This window comes from Rattus rattus, chromosome 14, assembly GCF_011064425.1.
Source record: "Rattus rattus isolate New Zealand chromosome 14, Rrattus_CSIRO_v1, whole genome shotgun sequence".
NCBI lineage: Eukaryota > Metazoa > Chordata > Mammalia > Rodentia > Muridae > Rattus > Rattus rattus.
This window is the reverse complement of record NC_046167.1, coordinates 60,796,766-60,819,046: the sequence shown is the minus strand read 5'-3', so window position 1 is coordinate 60,819,046 and position 22,281 is coordinate 60,796,766. Positions and strand designations below refer to the sequence as shown.

The following is a 22,281-nucleotide window of genomic DNA, read 5'->3' as shown; positions in this document are numbered from 1 at the left end:
ATCTGATACTAGCTACCAGGTTCTCCCAACATCCCCCAATCCCTACTTGCGGTAGAGTCTTCCTGGATGGCATACCCGAGACCCTACCTTAAATTTCTCCGGCCCAGAGAAATGGTGAAGTCAGCCATTTTGGTCACCAGCCTTTGTAAGTCACTTTGCCTTTTGGTGGCTACTCTTGGTTGCTGTCCTCCTGGTCTCTTGATTTCTGGTTCTCCCCTTCCCCCCTCCCCAACTTGTTTCCTCACATGGCCTGGTTCAGTTTGCTGGCTATGTTCATTCTGGACTCCCCCAAACACCTCTGCCTATGTTCTCCATTACATTATAATGGAAACCTCAACTCCTTAGGAGTAATCATGGTCTCTTTTTATTTTTCTCTCATTCAGTGGAGACAAGAGGACTCTGAGAGTTCACTGATCACCCAGTCTAGCCTAATACATGAGTTCCAGGCCAAATGAGAGACCTTGACTCAAATCAGGTAGATATGTTTCTAGAACAGGGGTTCTCAACCTTCCTAATGTGGTGACCTTTTAACACGGTTCCTCATGTTCCAGTGACCCCACCCCCCACCACAAAATTGTTTTTATTAAATTATATTTAATTACTTCATAACTGTACTTTTTCTGCTTTTATGAATCATAAGATAAATATCTGATATGCCAGACACCTGATATATGATCACTGTGAAAGGGCTCTTTGACCCCCAACCCCCAAGAGGGATCACAACCCATAGGTTGAAAACCATTGTTCTAAAGGATGGCATTTAAGATTGTTCTCTGGTCTCCAACACACATGTGTACAAATGGAGATGCCCTGTGTACACAAGTGTAGCTCCCCGCAACACACATTTAAAAAGTTTACCATCGTCCTTAAGTACAGGAGTTTCGGGACAACCTGGGTCTATTTCACAAATTAAAAACCAGCAGCAGCAGCAACAACAAAAAATCAGATAAATCAACAACAAAAGTGGCAAAAACTCCACCTGATGTCATTGCTGGGGACAGATATGGAATGAAAGCGGGTCTGGTCATTCATCCAGGGATATTTATCGTTGAGGGCTGGTCTGTTGCTATGTATTGTAATGCTAAACCCTGGCTTACCTTAGGGAGAGCCTCACGTGCTCCAAATGATGCCATGTAACTTTGCCCTCCCAAGTATTTCTGATTGGTCAATGTCCTAGCCAGGGTTTCTATTCTTGCACAAAACATCAGGACCAAGAAGCAAGTTGGGGAGGAAAGGGTTTATTCAGCTTACACTTCCTCATTGCTTTGTCACCAAAGGAAGTCAGGACAGGAACTCACACATGGCAGGAACTTGGAGGCAGGAGCTGAAGCAGAGGCCATGGAGGGGAGCTTCCCCTGGCTTGCTCAGCTTGCTTTCTTATAGAACCCAGAACTACCAGCCCAGGGACAGCACCACCCACAATGGGCTAGGCCCTCACCCCTTGATCACTAATTGAGAAAATGCCTTACAGCTGGGTCTCATGAAGGCATTTCCTCAACCGGGGCTCCTTTCTCTGTGATAGCTCCAGCTTGTGTCAAGTTGACACACAAAATCAACCAGTACAGTCAATAAAGATGCCCACAGCCTATAGCTGGGCATGTCATTTTGGCCCTAACATCGTTATGATCTTTAGTGTTCAGAGAACCAACATTAGTAAACCGCTCAGAGCCACGCTTAGCCGCAGTGCTGGAGAAGCAGGAGACACTATTGTTATTCGCAGTTTTAGCCCTAGCCAGCATTGCTCCCATGTCCTGGATTGCTCTCTCCGTAGTGAATGGCTTTCTGTTTTAAGTGTGTGTGCCTTTGCCAAATTCATAGAGTGAGATCCTAACTCTCTGAGTTGATGATATTAGTCACAGGTACGGCTATAGACAAGTCCTGGGGACATAAAGACAGAGCCTTCTCAGATAGGATTCTGGCCCCAAAGGTGCCCAAAGGATCTGCTCTGTCTCTTTCCCATGAGAGGTCGTGGTGACAGGATTATCTGTGTTAAGTAGAAAACAAACCCTTACCAGACACCAAACTTGCCAGCACCCCGGTCTTAAAATGCTAGCCTCTAAAAATAGGATAAATAAAATTTCTTGTTTATAAGCCTACAACTGTGTAATATTTTGGTATAACATTTCCAACAGACTGGGAAGCGGTTACCCTGCAGGCCTGCTGGCTCAGGGCCACTGTCCTCCTCCGGCCTATGAGTTTGAATGTTTGGTCCAGTTGACTTTTCAGAAGGAGAGAGTCATGTTCTGGATTTATTTGGGTTCCCATAGCTCCTTATGGTTCTCTCTCTCAGTTCTTCTAAGCCCTGGGGAAATGGTGAATAACGTCAACTGCAGACTTCCCTAATGCCTCCAGGGGCATTTCTCAAAGAATTTGCTCACCCCTCCGAGTTGCCCAGGGAAACGAACCAGTGATGTCACAAGGCATGACGCTTGCAGTTCTCCTTAAGTCCCCTTCTGTACAGGTGGAGGTAGGGACCTGTCCTTTTCTCTCCCAATCCAATTATGTCTTGTACGCCCCAGCGCAGTACAGAGGCCCTTGCTACCCCCGACATATACCCACGACCAACCATGTCTACACTCAGGTATGCTGGCTTCCCAGCCGTGGATGTCTCTCTCCTTATGCTTCTTCCCTCCGGGCACAAATGCAGTGCGGATGGAATGTCTGGACACCTTTCTGTAGTGTAAGGGTAGCGGGCAGACCCAGACTCCTTTGAGCTTGTTCTCAGAGGATCAAAGGCTTTTCTCAAGCTTGAAAAGGCCTCAGAGATTTCACAAGTAGAATGACTACACCCTATTTCCTTTCTTCGGGCTATAAACACATCCAAGTCTGTACTTCCTGGTTTAAAAATATAAAAGGACCCTCCCCTTCTTTGCTGGGACGCTGTTGCTACCTTACTCTGACCTTTCAGCCAAATGAAAAAAGAACAGAGGCATGACCTTTTACCTAGATGGCATCTGTAACCGGTCCTTTAGCAGGCTAAGCCCTCTGTTCAAAGCGCAACTTCCTTGCTCTCCTCAAAGCCCTGTTTTGAAATGGGTGCAAACTGTCAAGTTATCTAAATGCGGATATCTCTGAATTCCGTACTTGTGAGGAAAGGTGCCTCAGAGCGAAGCAAAGTCCAGCCTGTGTTGAAATGCTCATCCCCAGAGGGCTTTGTTTCTGCAGCTCCGGTGTGAACAGAGTGCAGCTGTGACTCCCAGGACCGAGTGAGAGCAGAGCAGGTACACCGCCACCGCTGTCGCCATCGTCGTCCTGATCCACGGAAACCATGACGAAAACAACTACGTGCTTGTATCACTTCGTTGTTTTGAACTGGTACATTTTCCTCAATTATTACATCCCACAGATTGGGAAGGATGAGGAGAAGTTAAAGGAATTCCATGACGGTGGACGGTCCAAGTACTTGACGCTCCTGAATCTGGTAAGTTCATTTCTCCACATCTAGAACCGAGTTCTGATCACTAAGGGGAGTTTTCCCACAAACCACTTTACTGAGCACAAGCCCCCCTACCCCCGTACGTCTTCCTTCTTCATGGTTGGTGAGTTTTGGGGCTTCCCCTGATCACTAGTAATTTGTTCTAAGGAACTAAATTTGGAGACTCTCCGTAGCTCCTGGGGTGTCTAACTATTAAATACTCTTTTACAAAGACTCTTGGAGCCCAACTAGGGGACCACAGGCTTGAGTACAAAACACAGGAGAGAGTTTTGAACCTTGCTTGGGGACGTCTGTGAGAAGAAGGCAGTGTCGCCTGTTGAGTAGGAAGTGTGACTCCCAGTGGAGGAGTAATGCTATTTGACAGGACACACCGACTCACAGATTTATCCAAGAAAAGCAAACACATTTTGCCACCTTCCTCTCCCACCACGATTTTTTATAGGCTCAAGTTTCATCTGAGAGGAGAGATCACCCGAGCCAACAGCCAGTGCACAGTTTCAGCTATTACAGATAAAGCAAAGTGAAAACCAAACTCATAGCTTCATTCCCTGATGCCTACCTAAACTGGCTGACCTTGTGCTAATAGACAAAGTCTGGATGAGTTGAAGAAAACTGCCTTGAAAAAAGTATTTTAGGGGGCTGGAGAGATGGCTCAGCGGTTGAGAGCGCTGACTGCTCTTCCAGAGGTCCTGAGTTCAATTCCCAGCAACCACGTGGTGGCTCACAACCATCTGTAATGGGATCTTGGTGCCCTCTTCTGGCATATGGCCATATATTCAGGCAGAACATACATACATAATAAATAAATAAATAAATAAATAAATAAATAAATAAATAAATAAATCTTTTTTTTAAAAAAGTATTTTAGGAATATACTTTTAAACTTAAAAACTAAAAATGGAACATCCTTCAGACATGAGGATTGACATCTGAATTTTTGTTGTTGCTAAAATACACAGTTCTGCAGGGTGGTGGTAGTGGTAGCCATTAACCCCTGCAGAGGCAGGAACAGAGGTGCAGAGGGGCAGAGGGGCAGAGGGACAGAGGGGCAGAGGGGCAGAGGGGCAGAGGGGCAGAGAGGCAGAGGGGCAGAGGGGCAGAGGGGCAGAGGATCTCTGAGTTTGAGACCAGCCTGGTCTACAGAGTGAGTTCCAGGATAGACAGAGGTATACATAGAAACTTGTCTCAAAAAACGAAAATAGGTAAATAAGTAAGTAAATAAATAAATAAGTAAATGTAAATTTAAAATAAAATATACCCAGTTGTAAAATTACCTGGTGTCAGGAAGCTGCAAAATATTTCCTGTTCTCAAGATTTATTTTTATTTTGACTTTATGGGCATGAGAGTTTTTCTTGCATCGCCTATGTGCATGCATGTGTCTCCCATATGTGTCCCTGGTGCCTGTGGAGGCCAGAAGGGGGTGCCAGATCTCCCGGTACTAGAGTTAGAGGTGAGCTGTCAAGTGGGTGCTGGGAACTGATGCTGAGTTCTGTGAAAGAGCAGAACGGTACCCTCAGCTGCTGCCCTGTTATCTCTCAGGCCCGGGGATCAGAATGTGCGAATCCCTCAGAATCTTCAGAACCGCAATCTTCATTTTGCGACCAGAGCCGAAGCATGGTCAGAAAGGATGGCGAGGTGCTGAAATGTCAGGCTGGAGATGTGGAGCTCAGGTTGAAGAGCACCCCCCCCCCGAGGCCCTGTCCCCTTCCCTCTGGCCTTGTGCTCTCCTCTGGGTATTAGCCTGGATAGTTTGAGCTCTGGACACAGCTCTCTTATGCTAGAAAGTGTCAAGGTGACTGTTTCCGTCTTGAGATTTTTATGAGGGAAAAAGTTGACTCATTAAAAAAGAAAACAAAGACTGATTTTGTGGTGTTCTAAGAGCACTGTACATATAAAATCGTGAGGTATTTTTAATCTCCGTTGCATAAACTGGGGGTGGCTTTAATCTACTAATCAAAGGCAGGCTCCTCTCTGGGCATTCTATTTCCTGTAACTCTGCAACAGAACAGATTGATCACAAAGCTCCATAAGCCACCTCCCTGACCTCTTCCGGCTTCCGATGTCACATATTCTGTCTCCTGGCATATCCTAGTTTGGTGTTTTCCAAAAAGAAAAAAACTATAATCTATTTTGTGTGCATGTATGTATGTGTGTATATGTGTATGTGTTGGGGTCATGTGCACCACAATGCATGGGTCGAGGTCAGAGGAGTCAGCTCTCTCCTTCCACCGTCTGGGCCCTGAGGCTTGAACTCAGGAAGTCAGGGCGAGCAGCAATCATCTACCTCATGAGCATCTCATGGGCCCAAATCATATTCCAGTTTCATTCCTTTTCTTGCCTTCCTGGTGAATTAGCCATCAAATCACATCCCATTGGCTTTTCCTTCCGTTGGACGCACCTCTCCCTCCCCAAACTTCCTGCTGTCTCCTTCCTAATTCTGATTACTTTGCATCAGAGGACTACCACACTACCCTGTCCTTTCCTATCCAGAGATCTGCCCATCCAATACTCAGATCCCAGGTTAATCTTCCAGAGCGCTCTCTCTCTCTCCTCTCTCTCTCTCTCTCTCTCTCTCTCTCTTGAATTCCTTTAAACAATGTGGCCTCTTTGGTTTGGGGAAGGGCGGGGGGGTCAAGGAAAAAATACAAAAAGAAACAACAAAACCAACCAACCAACCAACCAAACACCCAAATTCACCGCTCAGGTCCCTTTTTCCCCCAGGATAGCTAGTGTCCCTCTGAGAAAGGACTTGGTCTCTAGTTTTGTCTACAGGCTTCCTTCCTCATTTCTCTGCCCATATCCCCTAAGGCCAATTCGCCTCTGTTCAACACTTCCTCCGTTGCCTTCCTTAGACCACCTAGAGTCCTGTTTACAGCAATGTTTCCTCGTCTTTTCCCTCCCCTTTATGTAAATGTAAAAAGCATTTGAACTCTCACTAGCTCAAAACCGGTTCTGCCTCCCACACTCTTATCAACCCAACCCACTTACAGGGCTCCACTTTGCTCACGTGGTCGGCTGTGGGCGTGGCTAAATTGAATAGCATCTCCTCTGGCTGCTTCTGCCCCAGCGTGTGAGCAAAGGAGACCTGATCTGTAGGGATTTGTTTCTATGCTCTTGAAAGTTTGACTTCGCCGAATCTTCCCCATCTGACAAAGACAGGTTTAAATATATTTTAGGGAACACATCCAAGGATGGTTTTCAAATAGATTGTTCATCTGTGCCAATTCATTCTTAACTGACTTATATTTTAATGGAATAGAATGATCAGGTTATAGATCTCCTAACTTACTTTTTTTTTTTTTAAATTGTTTATTTAATGTATGTGAATACACTGTTTCAGACACACCAGAAGAGGGCATCGGATCCCATTACAGATGGTTGTGAGCCACCATGTGGTTACTGGGAATTGAACTCAGGACCTCTGGAAGAGCAGTCAATGCTCTCCCGCCCCTCTAATACTCATGTTTATTAGAAACTGATGAACTCAGTATCCAATTCAAGCTAGTAAGAATTATAAATTTTATTATATTGTATTTTACATGTTAGTTTTTTGCCTTAGTTTTACATTAACTTTTGCCTGCATGTTTGCATGTGTACCATGTGTGCAGGGCCTGCGGAGACTAGAAGAGGCTGCCAGATCTTCTAGTGCTGGAATTATAGGCAGTTTTGTACCAACTTACAGGTACTGGGGACTGAACAGGAGTCTCTAAGAGCAGCAAATGTTCTCTAACCACCAAGCCATCTCTGTAATCCATCGACGTAGCAGGGATTGTATCCCTCTTCTTTTTATTTATATCTTAAATCAAACATAACTTTTAACATCTTTGTTATGTGCCCTGTTAACCTTCTATGTGTGCTTTTGTGTGAGCAATACAAACAAAAATGGGCATTTCATGGAATTTTCATACCGATTTTGATTTTATTGATCCCCACCCACACTTCCTTCCTCTGCCCTCCTACCCTTCACCCTGCTTGTCCCCAGTAGTCCCCAACCTCCTTGCATGTCACGTACATCATTTGACTTTTTTTTTCTTTCTCCCCATGACTTCTTTCCTCCCCTTTCTAGTTTCATGACCTAGAGGCTCCATCCCACGCATAGAAACAGTTACATCCAGAGCCGACATATGAAGGAGAATGTGTGTCTTTTATCTCTCTGAGTCTGCTGTACCTTCCCTCTCAGACATTCTAATTTCTAGTCTGCTGAGTGCTTGTCTGTGTCCCAGTTGAATAGCAAAGCCCGTCTTATTACAAGTCAGCTTTCAGAGCTTCACGCCATTTTTCTCCTGAAACTGCCCCCCAGGAAGTCTCAAAAGAAGCTATGGAAGCTGCCAGAGGGTTGGTGGCTAGCAGAGAGCTTCTAGCTAAGAAGAGAAAGGGCAAGGGGACAAGAACGTCACTCCCAACAAGACAGAGAGGTGGCCCCAGAGAAAGGGACTGTGCTCTGGTGGTTATGTCCCCTGTAAGGGTTCCTCTGTCTTATTGCTTACTGTCTGTGACCCAGGGCTAAGGACTTTATGCTGTCCATTCCCACATTTGTTAAGTAGGAGAACAAATAGAAGCCAACAGCATGGCCATAAACTTAGAAGGCTCTCAACATGGTGTAAGGAGAAAAGAAGAGAAGACAGAAAGGAAACAGGAAGGTTGGAGTCAGTCTTGTGTTTGACGGATGGATAGTTACTGTGGGACATATTGTTTAGTGGAGCATGGGTCTCCTTGATAAGTTCTTAGTGGGTGATCTGGATGAGAATCAACCACCTCATACTACATACATTGTACATGCCCAGCTCCCGTATGTGCCTCTCCACCCTACACTCCCTGTCATTAGCTAGGAAAGGATGTCAATGGACAACTCTGCTCTCTCTGCTGTAGCTGTTGGGGTAGACACCCTTGACCCTGGAACTTTGGGGGAGGTACAGCTTCAGGTGCAAGCTGAGAGCACTGAGTTCTACCGAGTGATGAAGCCCTAGCAGCTGCATATGGAGATCGCGCTATGCACAATTTTAGTCTGATTGTCCTAGTTCAGTTCAGTCCTTCACAAATGTGCTTCCTGGTTTCCTTCACTCCCTTTCCATCCAAGAACTGTCCCTGGCCCTAAGGGACACCTATTAGTGAAAGTGACGAGTCTTCAGCCACTTCTTGATGTGCAGGGTCATTGGGTTTGCTCAGATTTCCCATTTTTAGGAGCCCCTAGGTGAGATTCTTAGAGTCTTTCCCCCTTCTAGCCTGTATCTCTTCCTCCAGCAGACGCGTGCTTTTCCTTCATTCCTCTCTTGTTTGAGCGACCCAAACCTCATGATCCGCCAGTTTTCAGCATGACAGCAATGTGATGTCATTGCATATGTCCCCAGAGAGGATGATTCATGGCTAGAGAAAAAGAAGTCCCCTCCCTGTTGGCCCAAACTCCAAGACAGCCTACAAACAGTAGAAAGGCAGGGTTCCATTTACATTACAGTTCCCGCTCTGGTACCTAGAAGGAAACCCTCAATTCCTATCACCGAGTTTAGAGCTTAATCTGTGAAGATCTTTAGCTTTACAGGGTCCAAAAGACACAAGACTGATGGTGGTCACAAAAATGTTTAAAACTCTTCCTGACTTAGCACTCATGGGTCTGAAGGGATGGCAGATGATAGCACAGAAGGAACGGACACCAGCAGCACCCGAATAAAGCAGCTAGAATGGATTAAGTAGGCAGGATGGATAGCATTTTGATACATTCTTTAAACCCAGTGGAGAGATCTGTGCTGAGAAGCCAGGTTTCTGGAGCTAGAGCCCTGGCTGTCTTACTTACTTCCTGTGTGATTCTAAGAGAATTGTTACCTAACTTTTCACATCTCGGTTTGTTCCTGTGTGGCACCGAGGAAAACATATCCTCCCACCTCACAGAGCTGGGAGATTCATTCCACAGCTCCCAGATGGTGTGTGGGCTTCCGGTCGGTCACAGGTGATCTCTCTTCCCAGAAGCACCCTCAGCAGAAGGAAGCTGCCTCCACCAGGGTTTATTCCCCTTCCCTGGGGGCTGGGAAAGGGCTGATTCAGGGAATATCTGCAGGGCAGGGCAGCTCAGTACAAGAGCTCCTCTAGATCCGCACTGCCCCAAATCCTTCTTCCTCCCTGTCACAGATACATCAAGGGTATTATCCTCAATGCATTCCCTATAGGCACGGCTCAGAATCACACAATTTCCCACTCACCCTGGCTTTTATCCTACCAATAACAAGTTACAGAAAAGGTTCCTTTCTCCCTCCTCCTCTTTCTCTTTCTCCTCCTCCTCGTCCTCCCCCCCCCCACTTTTCCTTATTCTGACATGAGCCAGCCCATTCTTTCTCTAACACAATTCTGGGTTCCTAACTGGCACTCCAGGGATATTGGCTGAATGGATTGTCAGCAGTACATACTTCTAATAGGGATGAGCCACTTACCAGGAGACCCCATCCTCTCTGTAGGTTGCTGTGTCCCAGGGAATCCTGCTATAAGAAAGCTGCTCTCTCAGCCCCACAGCCTTGGCCAAGGCTTCCTATCCTTCTTGGCCAACACATCCCACAACTCTTCCTCTCCCTATTTTTCTCCTCGTTATTCCAAATTGTATTCTTTACATTTGTCCTTCTGGTTTTGTTCGTTTAACGCCCTCGCTTACCTCAAGGGAGTTTTGTTGTTGTCATGTTGATGTATTTTTATTTAATTTGTTTGAGGATGTCCTATATGAGTACTGTATTTACGTAATTTTACCACTCCCTCTCCCCCTCCTACTCCTCCACATCCGTAACCACTCCCACGCAAACTTACAACTTCTTTAGTTGTCAGTGGTTTACACCTACTCGGTCCACTGATTCCATAAACTCAGGTGAGCATCTGTTTGGGGCTCACCACCTGGCTTGGATAACCTATCAGGGGGCTCATCCCTAGAGAACACTGATGCTCCCTCAGCAGTCCTGGATGGATTGCTTGTGGGCCTTGGTTGATGGGTGTGGCCATGTGAAATGTCCTACGCCCACCTTGGCATGCCAACAAGTTGGTATCAGTATGCTTGTCGTGTTTAGACAGCCAGGTTGATGAGATTACATGGACGAAGGAAGCATTGGCATCTTGTTGCTGTTAACTTTTGATTGGTTCACTGTAAATTCCACACCATGTACTCCAATCCCTCCCTCCCCTGGTACCCTCTCTCCACCCTTGCAACCCACCGTCCCAACAGAGAAAGAGAAATCTCATTGTGGAAGCTGTAGGGGGCCCCACAGTCTACCCTTTTGTCCACACATTTCAGCATCTTCCTCAAATCCACATGAACTATGAGTGGGATTGTGCTCTTCATAGACCCAGATAGCCTTGACTGAGAGGATCCTATCCACCTTCTGGTCAACCGCACCTTCTCTGATACCACCAGATAAAACATCAAACCCTGTTAGTCCTTGTGTTCTCTTTAATTTTAGAATGGTCTTTCGCTGCCAGGGTTGCATCAGGTTGACAGAAGGGTAAGGAAAGTCCCAGTGTGGCCGATTTAGGCCTGGAGCCTTGAGCTTGGCACTGGCTTGCTTGACTCATCCAACAGGAGTCATAATGTCTTGTTCAGGGAACTTGTGGAATCTCCCTCTCTGGAATTATTATTCTTTTTTTAATGGAAGAAATTTTCATTTCCTGGGGTTGTTTAAAAAGGTTTTGGCTTTAGGGCAAGGAAATAAACTTGATGACTTAGAGAGGGTAAGTTTCCATGATTTTAAGATCCTCGTGGATTTGTGAAGACATGGAATATATAAACTAAATACCTTTCAGCTACAGTTTTTTTTTAAATTACGTTCGTTATTTTTTTTTTAGATGTAAATTCAGCTCTGTCACTGGTCCTAAGTTTGTTAGCTAGCAACAGAAACAAAAAGACAGCTAACACATTTAGAGCAGCAGCCTTTCAGGAAAAGTCCCAGAACATTCCACTGGAGTAGAATCAGGGAAAAGCTGGTAGAAAAGATGAATCGAAAAACATCAGCTGTGACAGGACACCATGAAGTCTACTTTCCTGGGCACCAATGTCCCAGGATGGTCGAAGAACAGACCACTGTTTATTCAGATGAACTGAGATGATCCAAATGTGCGCTCAGTACCGCACAGGACTCCCTAGAATTCGTGTGTGTGTGTGTGTGTGTGTGTGTGTGTGTGTGTGTGTGTGTGTGTGTGTGCTTCTTGGTGGATGAGCAGATCACTACCCATCTGGATGACCTGGTTGGTCCTACTGTACCCTTGACACCCCTCCAGACTCCCTAGAAATCCAGGATCCCACTACTCCATATCCTCCAACTCTGTTCAGTGGCCCCTTTAAACCCTAGCACTAGCCTGTGTCTTTGCCTAGGCCAGGCCTTCACCTCGTTCTCTCCTACACCCACGTGGGACCTGCCACTGCCCGAGTATTCCTTGTTGGTACTGAGGTAGCGTGTCAGCACCGCAGATCAGTCGCAGCAAGGCTGCTTCACACTGAGTTGACGTCTGGTATATGTCTGTCTGCAAGACAAGACGACATGTGTGAACTGGGGGGTGGAGGGGGAGAGGTGATTGGCACATTTACAGTAGGGAGCCAATTTGTATTGATGGGGGAGAAACGACGGAGGAGCTGAGTAATATGCTATCTTCCTTAGTCTGATTTCCACACTCTGTGGCTGAGAGGGGCAAGGAAAAGGATGGGCTTGACTCCCTCTAAGACGCTTCTTTGACCAAAGGACATCATTGGGGGAGGGGGGGTATAGATTTCTCTCTCTAGTTGGAGGCAGCCTCTCAGTCTCAGGGAGGGCAGGTCCAGAGGATGGTCAGTGTGTGTGTGTGTGTGTGTGTGTGTGTGTGTGTGTGTGTGTGTGTGTGTGTGTGTGTGTGTAGAATGGTTGTGTTGATCAACAGAGACCAGGTCCCAGGGTTGCTTCTGCAAACTGAGGCAGCAAAAGGCTGCCTGTGGCCAGAGTATCTGGAACTGAAACTAGGACTGAGAGCTATGTGAGATGGGGAGAAGGCTGGAGAAGAAGCAACTTCTGATGTCTGTGTGCAAATGACTTCATACTCAGAACTCTACAGCTCGTGGGCTTTGAGCCAAAGGCACCAACAGTAGGGCTAAACATTCTTCAGGGAACCTCTGATAGCATTTAGAACTGTGACTCTTTCCCTCCTTCCCACACCTACCCTCTGCCCTTGGGAAGCCTCCTCCTCCCGGAGGAACCTTTGGACTCTCACCCAGCCTGTGAATCTGCCCCAGAATCTGCCTTTGTGACCTTGAATAAGCCTTGCCTCATCCTGTGCCTCACCTGAGGTAACTTCCTGGCATTTGTTCCCTGCCCTCAGTTCCCTCAGCAATTTCATTCCACCTGAGAGGACTGACTACCTAGGTCTTCTCCTCCCAGCCCGGTCTCTCTGAAACCACTTGATAGTTGTATTTCCAAGAGGAGGTTTTACTGGACAGGTAGGCTTCAGTCTTGGATACCTAGGGTCAGCGTACCCCAGGGGTGTGGCTAGGGAGAAGGCTCAGTTGATCAAGGGCCTGAGCACAAACACCAGAACCAAACTTTCATCTCCACCATCTACATGTAAGGCTAGTCATGGCGGCATGACCTTGAAATCCCAGCACAGAGAAACTGAAGATAGACAGGTCCCTAAGGATTGCTTGCTGACCAGCCTAGCTGAGGCAGAGAGCCCCAGACCCCAGTGAAGAACCTATTTCAAAACCCAAGATAGATGTTGTCTCCTGACCAAGGTTGATCCCTGGCTAACCCTACCACCGCATACCCAAAAGAAAACAGAGCAATCTTGGGAAGATTTATAAACCCTAATACCTGAGCTGTGTCCCCTTAGGCCCATTAAAGGGGAATCTTGGGTAGAAGCAGCACACTGTGTTTGTTTGTTTGTTTGTTTGTTTTTTGTTTTGTTTTGTTTTGTTATAATTTATTCTCCTAGCCATATAGAATTGTTTCTCCTCAATTCTGCTCAGGAAATCTGATGTTTCTTAATTCTGGCTCAAGAACCAGAAGCCTTGGGACTTAATGCAAGTTTGTTAATCTCTCTTTAGCCCATTTTTCACATCTTTAAATGGAGCTGAGAGATTAATCCTGACACATCACTAGGACAGTTGGGAAACAAAAGCGAGTCTTGAGTCTGGCATAAAACAAGCCATGACCAAAAGTCAACTGTTGGAGTTGTGAATCCCTGGTAAAGACCATGAAGGATGGATGTCTAATCCAGAGGGTTCTGCCCATACAAGGACCCCATAGAGTGCTTGTTTAAAAAGCACCGCTTACACCTCCTTCCCAGGGACTGTGATTCCAAAGTCCGTGGGCAGAGAAGAGTCCCAGCTTTCTGGGAAGCTCCAGGCAGTGCACTTTCTGCTGGTCTGAGAACTCAGCTGCCAATCATGAATCATTCGTTTCTCCCCATCCCCCTCCTGCTCATTCTTCAGCCTAGGGAGTGTCCTGAAGTTAACTTTAGATCCTTGCCCAAGTCTAAACTTCAGACGCTGTTCTCCAACAGCCAGCTCAGATCAATTATTAACCCAGCTCCCCAGTCTCATAAATCTCCCTTCTCATACTCTAGGCTAGAATCCAACAGCCCCTCACATGCCAAGGCAGAGCCTCTAAGAACTTATATGACTTCTCAGGCAAACATACTTCGAATAAACCCAATCTCTGTATAGCCAGAACCCACCAGAGCTTAAATTAGCAGCCATAACATTACACAAAACACACAAGGCTTGATTTCCAGGCCCTGCTTAGTATCCTGAATCCAAAGATCTGACAATTGACTCTAAAAATCAAAGTGTCTTGGTCACAAGTATGATGTTGCAAATAGAAAATTTCACACAATCTAACTTGATTTCACGCACGAATCATTATTAAGAGTATGGTACAAGGTTACCTTCAAGCTATTTTTAAGAGGCGAACATAAAATATGAATTAATTTTGTGTGCATGCATGAATTCTCTCTTCATTATGAGTCAATATTCTAAAATCTGGACAAAGAAATCCTTAGTCCAGAGTACTTCTAGTGCCAAGCATTTAGGATAAAAGGACTTCAATCTTGATGAAGTGGAAGGGGTTCTACTTCTCTCCTGCTTTGCTTCAAGCACCTCACAGAACTCAGCAGCTGCCACAACTCCTGCACTTGCTTCCTGGATCCCATGATTTAAATCCTTCCAATTATCAGATGGCTTCCCTACAGCCTTCGGGCAGCGCCCGGTAGGTAGGGGCTGTACTGGTTTCTCACTCGGAGTACGGTGTCATGATGTGCACTTTCTTCAAATGCCACGGAGCTCCATCCTGGTGTTCCTGACCCTCATTATGACTTTCTCAGTGAGAGTTCAGTGTGTGTGTGTGTGTGTGTGTGTGTGTGTGTGTGTGTGTGTGTGTAATGTGTGTAAAAAAGAAAATATGTTCATGCATTCATGCATTTATGTGCATATGTGTGGAGACCAGAAGCCAACTTTATTTCATGAGTTTCTTTCTTTTTTTTTTTTTTTTTTTGCGGGGGGTGGGGAGTGGGACACCTTTCTCTGCCCTCACCCCACAGTGCTGAGGTTACAGAGTTACAGACATGTGCTCCACCCCATCTTGCTTTTTCGTGAATACTCGGGATCTGAATTCGGGTCCCCAGGTTGTGAGGCAGCCATTCCACTGACTGTTGTTTCTGCCACCCCCTAGGTTTTTTTTTTTTTACCTCCGTTATCTTTCCCTAGAAGGGACTCCTGACCATGCCCCACTGTGCCTGGCCCTTCACCCTGAGCTGTGTATTTGGTTCTTACCTCTGTGCAGCCACATAACACAGCTCATTACTTTCTCTCTTTAAACTCTATTTTGTTTCCATTTTAGCCGAAGACCATTAGACTAAATACTGTACACACTATTATCTCCTAAATGAATTTCCTCAATCAGTTTTAGTGTGCAAGGGTCAAGGCCCAGTGAGCTGGAATCCCAGCCCTCAAATTGGCTCTGCACCCAAACAACCCGGCATCTCCTCCTTCTCAGGTCCACATTGCTCCCAGAGGGCTGCAGCCCTCCATCAGGGAAGGATGTATTAATTAAAGCCAATGAAAACACTCATTTATTGTAATGAATTTAGCTCTTGCAGGCCGTTTTCTTTGGGGTCGCCTGCCTGGATGATGTGCTAAAAAGAGTCATCGGAAGGAAAGACATCAAGTTCGTCACCTACTTCAGAGATCTGCTTTTTACTACGCTGGCTTTTCCTTTATCCACGGTAAGTGCCCAAATGTTTGTCCAACACCATCATTGCGTACAATGGATGGATGCTTCTCTTGAAGCAAGGTGGTCTGGAGACTGATTGCTATAACCAGAGCATCTACATTTCCACAGTTTCTGTCTCAGAACTGACTGCATTGGCTAGCATCATCAGGGAGTGGGGTAGATAGCAAGTGAGGTTATCATTAAATTTCTATTTTGGGGGAAGGTTTTGTGCATCGTCCTTGTTGGCAACATCCTTGTTGTTGACTGGCAGGAAAGCACAATCAAAATAAAACCAACTCTCCGTGTTTGGACTTCGCACCCACAAATTCGACCGAGTGCAGATCAAAAGTATTTGACAAATGAATAAAAATCAAACTGGAAAGACTTGTGACAACGATGTGACATTTACATCGTACTGGATATTATAAGCAGTCTCTGGGTAGTTTAACATGCACAAGGAGATGTGTATGGGTTCTATGTGAATATGACTCCACTACATATAGAGGGTACATATATGAGCATCTGTGGAATCTGTAGTAATCTTGTGAACGCTAAGGGATGACCATATTAGTGGGACAGCTTGGCTTTTATCATGATGATAAGGAGGAGAGTCCTAGGTGGGAAAATGATCTACTCTCTTTCTACACGTCTGGGAAGCTATCAAATACAAAACTTGTAAAAATTAAAAGACATAGGACCTCAAAGTTGAGCCACAGAAAAGACACAAGACCGAATGCCAGCCCAGTGCAGAGAACAGGGAGGCTGCTTCATTTGGGTCCAGTGGACAGAAATCAGGTAAAGGAGCTGTGTACAGCAGAAGGAGTTTGTTTTCTGGTGCTGCCACACGGCCGCTCCATTGTCCACGCCTTCATTCTGAGCTAGGACTGAAGCAGGCCGGAGATCCGATGCTAAGCTGCACAGCAGGGCCTGGCATTAGACATGGCTGCCTCATTCCTCACCCAGTGCTTTCTGTGGCTACTGAGACTTCAAAACTCAGTGCAGATCAGAGCTCTCCCACTCTGGTGGGGCTCAGAGGCACGCAGCAGCATTCCAGGTTCTTGGGTGGAATGCCTCACCTCCACTCGAGAAAAATGACCTTGAGTTCAAGGTTTTAAAGGAACAATGAGTCTGTTCCATTTTTTTCTTGCAAATCGTCTTATGCGTGTTCAGAAGGTAGTGTGGAAGGAGAATGAAAAGATGGTCTCATCTCCACACGGAACACAGAGGGCAGACACAGTGACAGGACATACAACGGGTACAGCAAAGGCAAATAGCCCCAGAGTTCTAAGCAACGGAGAGATCCAACTTCTACTTTATTGGCTTACAAATGACGTAATGCTCAGAACTACTCCAAGCCTTCCTGTTGTTCTTGGCTATGGCTACTTAAAGGGAGGACGGGGCAAGCACATACATGCATAGGTATATGCATAAGTGTGTATGTGCATAAACATATGTACACATGCACGTACACACACAGATGAGAAAGGCATCATTGATGACAATGAGGAGCTTGTGGTCCATGCTTCCTTTTTATTCCTGTCTTCTCTGCCTGCCACCATGGTCTTCGTCATTGCTTTCTAACACATTGCCTTCATTGGCGAATCCCCAGAGAGCAAGGATACAGACAGCCGTTCTACAGTAAGCGTTTTCTCCTCCATTTTACATCTATAAACTTATGTTTAATATCCTTCAAACTGCCATCAATTTTTACGTTGTTGTTTCTTTGGTTGGCTTACAGACCTCTCCTGAAAAACACTTAATCCTGGTGTTTTCCTGTTTTCTTTCCAGTTTGTATTCTTGGTATTCTGGTCCCTCTTCCACTACGACCGGAGCCTCGTTTACCCCAAGGGCTTGGACGATTTCTTTCCAGCATGGGTTAATCACGCAATGGTGAGTGGCAGAAAATTCATGAACACCGAAGTCAGTGGCTTCTATACTGAACGCTAAAGTACCTGTGTGTGTTTCCAAACTGTTCAATGCCCTCTAGTTCACTCCGGTCTCTCCACCCTATCACTATTTTAAAAAGCATCCCGAGGGGTGCTAGAGAGAGAGATGGCTCAGTGGTTAGAAGCACCTGTTGATTTTCCAGAGACCTGGGATTCGATTCCCTTCCCAGTGGTCCACAACTGTCCATTTCTACCATTCTAAGGGATCTGATGCTGTCTCTGACCTCCATGGGTACCAGGCATGCGTGTTTTGCACACACGTCATACATGTAGGCAAATACTCATATACACATAATAAAAATAAATCCTTTTTTTTAAAAAAAGGATACTGAGGATGTAAGTGAATAAAATCTAGTGTAGGAGCCCGGGATCCACTGAAGCAGATGAAGATATAAGCCGTTGTTGTGTTGCTTAGGAAAGTCATTAAAAAGTGTTGCTACCAGGAAAAAAATGACCCTTGGCAGTTCTGAAAAAGAAGCGACTTTTGCCCATGACTAATAATGAAATTCATTTCCAGGAATGAAATAAAGGAAGGTTTAAACAAAATCTATGCCCATGTCCAAATAATATTCGGAAAAAGGGCAAAGTCGTTACCGCTCACCAAGATTTTCCAGGATTGTGTACCACTAACAGGACAAGTATTTAAATATTTCGATCTGTTTTATCCAGTCGTGCATTTTTTCTCATTGATTCCAATGTTTTTGAGGAGTTAAACAGAAAGCAGAACCTGTTCTGAGATGTTCAGGCCCCTGGTGTCTGAAGAGGCAGCCGTGACCCAGACAAGCAGGGCTAGCAGAGTACCCAGGTCTCCACACAATGCTAAGCCCGAGTCATTAGAGCTGTGTATAAAACGTCTCCCTGGGCAATCGTGGCTCAGCAGCTCAACGCTTGCAGATGCATTTCCACCATATGAGGCAGTTTAAATAGGAAGACCTCAGATTCTAGGAAACAAGACATCTAAAAGTCAGGAGAATCCATAGGGCTTAAAACTCCCAAGGTCACCCAGAGACGTTCTTCTACCTTTCAAAGGTCCTGTTGGCTGCAAATTCATGACCGTCAGTGTGGAAAAACTTCTCTGCCCACTAAGACTACCCCATGCACCCCACTCCCAGAAAAAAAAAAAACTTTAAATATTCTTCTGAGAGACATCCCATTGGCTGAGTGCTGTGCTCTGGATTCTGATCTAATTTAGTGGACAAGATCCAAATCTCACTGTTCAATAATCCCCTCCCGCCAGTGTCTGTCTTTGTTAGGTTTCGTTAGTATTCATTCAGGATGCCTTCATAGTGAAGATTCCCAGTGTGGGTAGGTGACGGAGTGTTTGTCTTCATATATACATAGCTGGGCATTCAGGGTGTGTGTGTGTGTGTGTGTGTGTGTGTGTGTGTGTGTGTGTGTCTGTGTGTCTATATCTGTGTATGTATGTGTGTATGTTGTCTGTCTGCTGGTATGTATGTGTGTGTATGTCTATGTCTGCATGTGTGTATGTGTGTGTGTCTCTCTCTGTGGGTAAGTATATGTATATGCTTGTGCATGTGTCTGTGTGTTTGTGTGTGTCTCTGTGTTTATGTGTATGTGTGTGTATATGTGACTGTGTCTGTGTGTTTGTGTATATGTGCGTATGTATGTGTGTGTATGTCTGTGCTTGTCTGCGTGTCTGTATATGTGTGTATATCTGTGTGTCTGTATCTTCGTGTGTGTATGTGTGTATGTTTCTGTCTGCTGGTATGTATGTGTGTATGTATATGTGTGTGTCTGTGTGTGTGTGTGTGTATGTTAATGTTTGTGTGTGTGTGTGTGTTTGTGTTTGTGTATATATGTGTGTGTATGTATGTGTGTCTGTGTTTGTGTGTCTGTGTGTATGTATATGTGTGTGTGTGTGTGCATATGTTCACACACTCGCACCTATGGCAGCCAGTATTTGATACTGAGTATCTCTATCAGTCTCTATTCACCTTATTTTTTGAGACAGGGTAAACATAGAGCTCACTGATTTAGTTGGGTTGTCGGGCCAATGAGTTTCCAGAGATGCCCCCAGCCTCTCTCCCCCAGCACTGAGGTCACAGGCAGGAGCCACCTTGTCCAGCTATGATGTGCGTGCTAGGAGCCAGGCTTAGACCCTCATGCTTCTAGAGCAAGTTCTTCACCAACTTGAGTCATCCCCACCCCCATTTTTTAACATATACATTAAAATTTTTACATTATACCATGGAAAGCATGGTATCATATTCTTGAATATGATTTAATTCACACACCCTTCTTTAGAGAAGTGCCACAACTTTGAGTTTTACAAATAAAAGCTGAGAGGCTATTATGTCATCTGCCTGGGAGCCAGCAAGCTTGGCTCCTCTCGGGAGGTGATCCCACAATAATACGAGGCTAATTTGCTGTTGCTTTTTACCAGTTAAATTCAGAACCTGGGCTTTGACCCAGCTTTACATTTCACTGGAAAATTAAGAGGATTAATTAATATGACAAAGTGAGAATTTTCTCTCAGACTTCCCGTCTCTGTGCCAATAAGCCAAAACCTGGAGAAAAGTGAGTGATCAGAAACCACGCACGCACCCTGGGGCTGGGTGCTACTCCCACAGTTTAAAAGGCAGAGTCTTGAAAGTTCGTTTTATCTGGAGCCAAACACGATCACCAAGCCCACTCTTCGGGCTTCGTGAGCTTAGCCGGTTTTCCTACACTGACTACCGACTCCCTCCTCCTTCGAGTCCCACTGTCTGCGTAGATGCTTGGATTTCCTCCAGTCAGCTGTAATGGTGATGCCCAATCCTAGTGACCTTGATAAGTAAACAGCCATATGCTTGCTTGATCATTTGGGAAGTGAAGATCTGGATAATGCTGTACATCACATCCATGAGCCAATTATTAACAGCAAAACAAAGACTGTACTGTGGAGACGCTGAAGTATTTTTGTGCCTACACCACCTAGGATGGGGGATGTTAGAGACTCTGCCTCCTTGCCCTTTGGTTGTCCATGTCACCTCCATCCCTTGAGGAGAGCAGGCCAGAGTCATAGGAAGTGGACTCTAGATTAGGAAAGAAGAGGGGGAAGGAAGCCTGACATGGGTTAGACACTGACGTTTCCCTGTTTCTCTTCGCTTAATTGGAGAAAATCCCTGCAGTGTTATCTCAGCCCAAGAAAAAAAAATCAGCAAACCCACTTGGAGTTTCCTAATGGAACCATCTCCAAACACCCTGTTTCTCCTCAGTGTTGGCTCATCTCATCCCTTACTCCAGAGTCTTGCCTCTTCTGGTTATTTTCTGACCCTACTACTAAAGCCTTCTAGCCTGATGCTTCAAGGATGCTGTTTCTACAGAGAGTGGTTGGTTAAGGGCTGGCAAGATCGTTCAGTTGATAAGGTTCTTGCTGGACAAGAACAGAGATCCGAGTTCCATCCCTCACTCCCACACAAAAGCCAGGCACGGTGGATGTTCCAACGCTGCTAGTGTTGGAGAGATAGAGACCAGTGAGTTTCTTCAAACTCATTGGCTAACCAGCCTTGCCGAATAGATAAGCTTCATGTTCTGTGAGAGATTGTATCTTAAAAAAACAAGGTGGTGTGATGGCTAGTTTTTATGCCAACTTGACACAAACTCTAGACAGAGACATCTGAGAGGAGAGAACTCTGGGAAAAGGCCTCCATAGATTGGGCTGTAGGCAAGCCTGTGAATCCTTTTCTTGATTAGTGATTGATGCAGGAGAGCCCAGCCCATTATAGTAAGTGGGACTACCCCTGGGTTGGTGGTCTTAGGTTCTATAAGAAAATAAACTGAGCAAGCCATGAAGAGCAAGTTAGTAAGCAGCACCCCTCCACGGCCTCAGCATCAGCTCCTGCCTTTGGGTTCCTGCCCTGCCTGAGTTCCTGTCCTGACTTCCTTTGATGATAAGCAATGACGCAGAAGTATAAACCAAATAAGTTCTTCCCTCCCCAAGTCGCTTTCGGTAGTGGTGTTTCATCACGGCAATGACAACACAAAGACAGGTAGATAATCCTGACAAATTTCAAAAGTACTACATAAGGATGGAGAAATAGCTGAGCTAGAAAAGTGTTCACAAGCATGCGGGTGTGGTTGGGTCCTCAGACCCATATTGTAGAGCCTGGGTGCTGCAGCCCATGCCTGTAACCTAGGGCTGGGAAAGCAAAGATAGCAAGGTTCCTGGTGCCCATCTAGCCAGTCGCGGGGTGGCGGAGGTAGGTATTTGGTGCTATAATTCACATGTGGAAAGGTCTCCAAAGCCTTGAGTACCAAAGCCCGGTCCCTAGGCCCTTTCTGTTGGCAAAGTATGGAACATTAAAGAGACGGATACTAGCGACGGGCCTTGAAGTTACTTGTGACCATGCTCTTAGAAGGGACTGTGCAATCCCAGCTTCTGCTCTCTCTTTCCTGACCCTGAGGTAGAGTTAGGAGATGTTTTTATTGTTTTTGTCTCTCCATGCTCCCTGGTATGCTATGCCACTTTTCCATGGGTCTGAAAAGCAATGGAGTGAAATGACGATGGAAAGGAACCCGGTGAAGCTGTGAGCCCCGATAAACCTTTCCTTCTTCACAAGCTGCTGCCTCGGGCCTTCGTTATCACAATGGGAAGTTGAGTACCTTACGGGTCCATTTGTTAACACTTCCCGCTTTGCCGGCGCCCGTGTAAGACAACCCAAAGAAGATGATTCAGGGCTGGGAAACTGGGACGAGAGGGAT

At 45.7% G+C, this 22,281-nt stretch overlaps 1 protein-coding gene across 2 annotated transcripts in view; it reads left to right on the top strand.

Moving 5' to 3' along the window:
* The first annotated feature begins 2,877 nt into the window (after positions 1-2,877).
* The window catches only part of Adtrp (androgen dependent TFPI regulating protein), a 62,680-nt gene continuing 43,276 nt past the window's right edge, over positions 2,878-22,281 (top strand). The window contains exons 1-3 of one of the 2 annotated variants that reach the window (XM_032885110.1): positions 2,881-3,421; positions 15,510-15,644; positions 17,420-17,521. In XM_032885110.1, the coding sequence (XP_032741001.1) occupies positions 3,269-3,421; positions 15,510-15,644; positions 17,420-17,521 (390 nt within the window). In that variant the 5' untranslated portion in view covers positions 2,881-3,268. Of the gene's footprint in view, positions 3,422-15,509; positions 15,645-17,419; positions 17,522-22,281 lie in introns of both variants that reach the window. The other variant, XM_032885111.1, reaches the window with a different exon arrangement.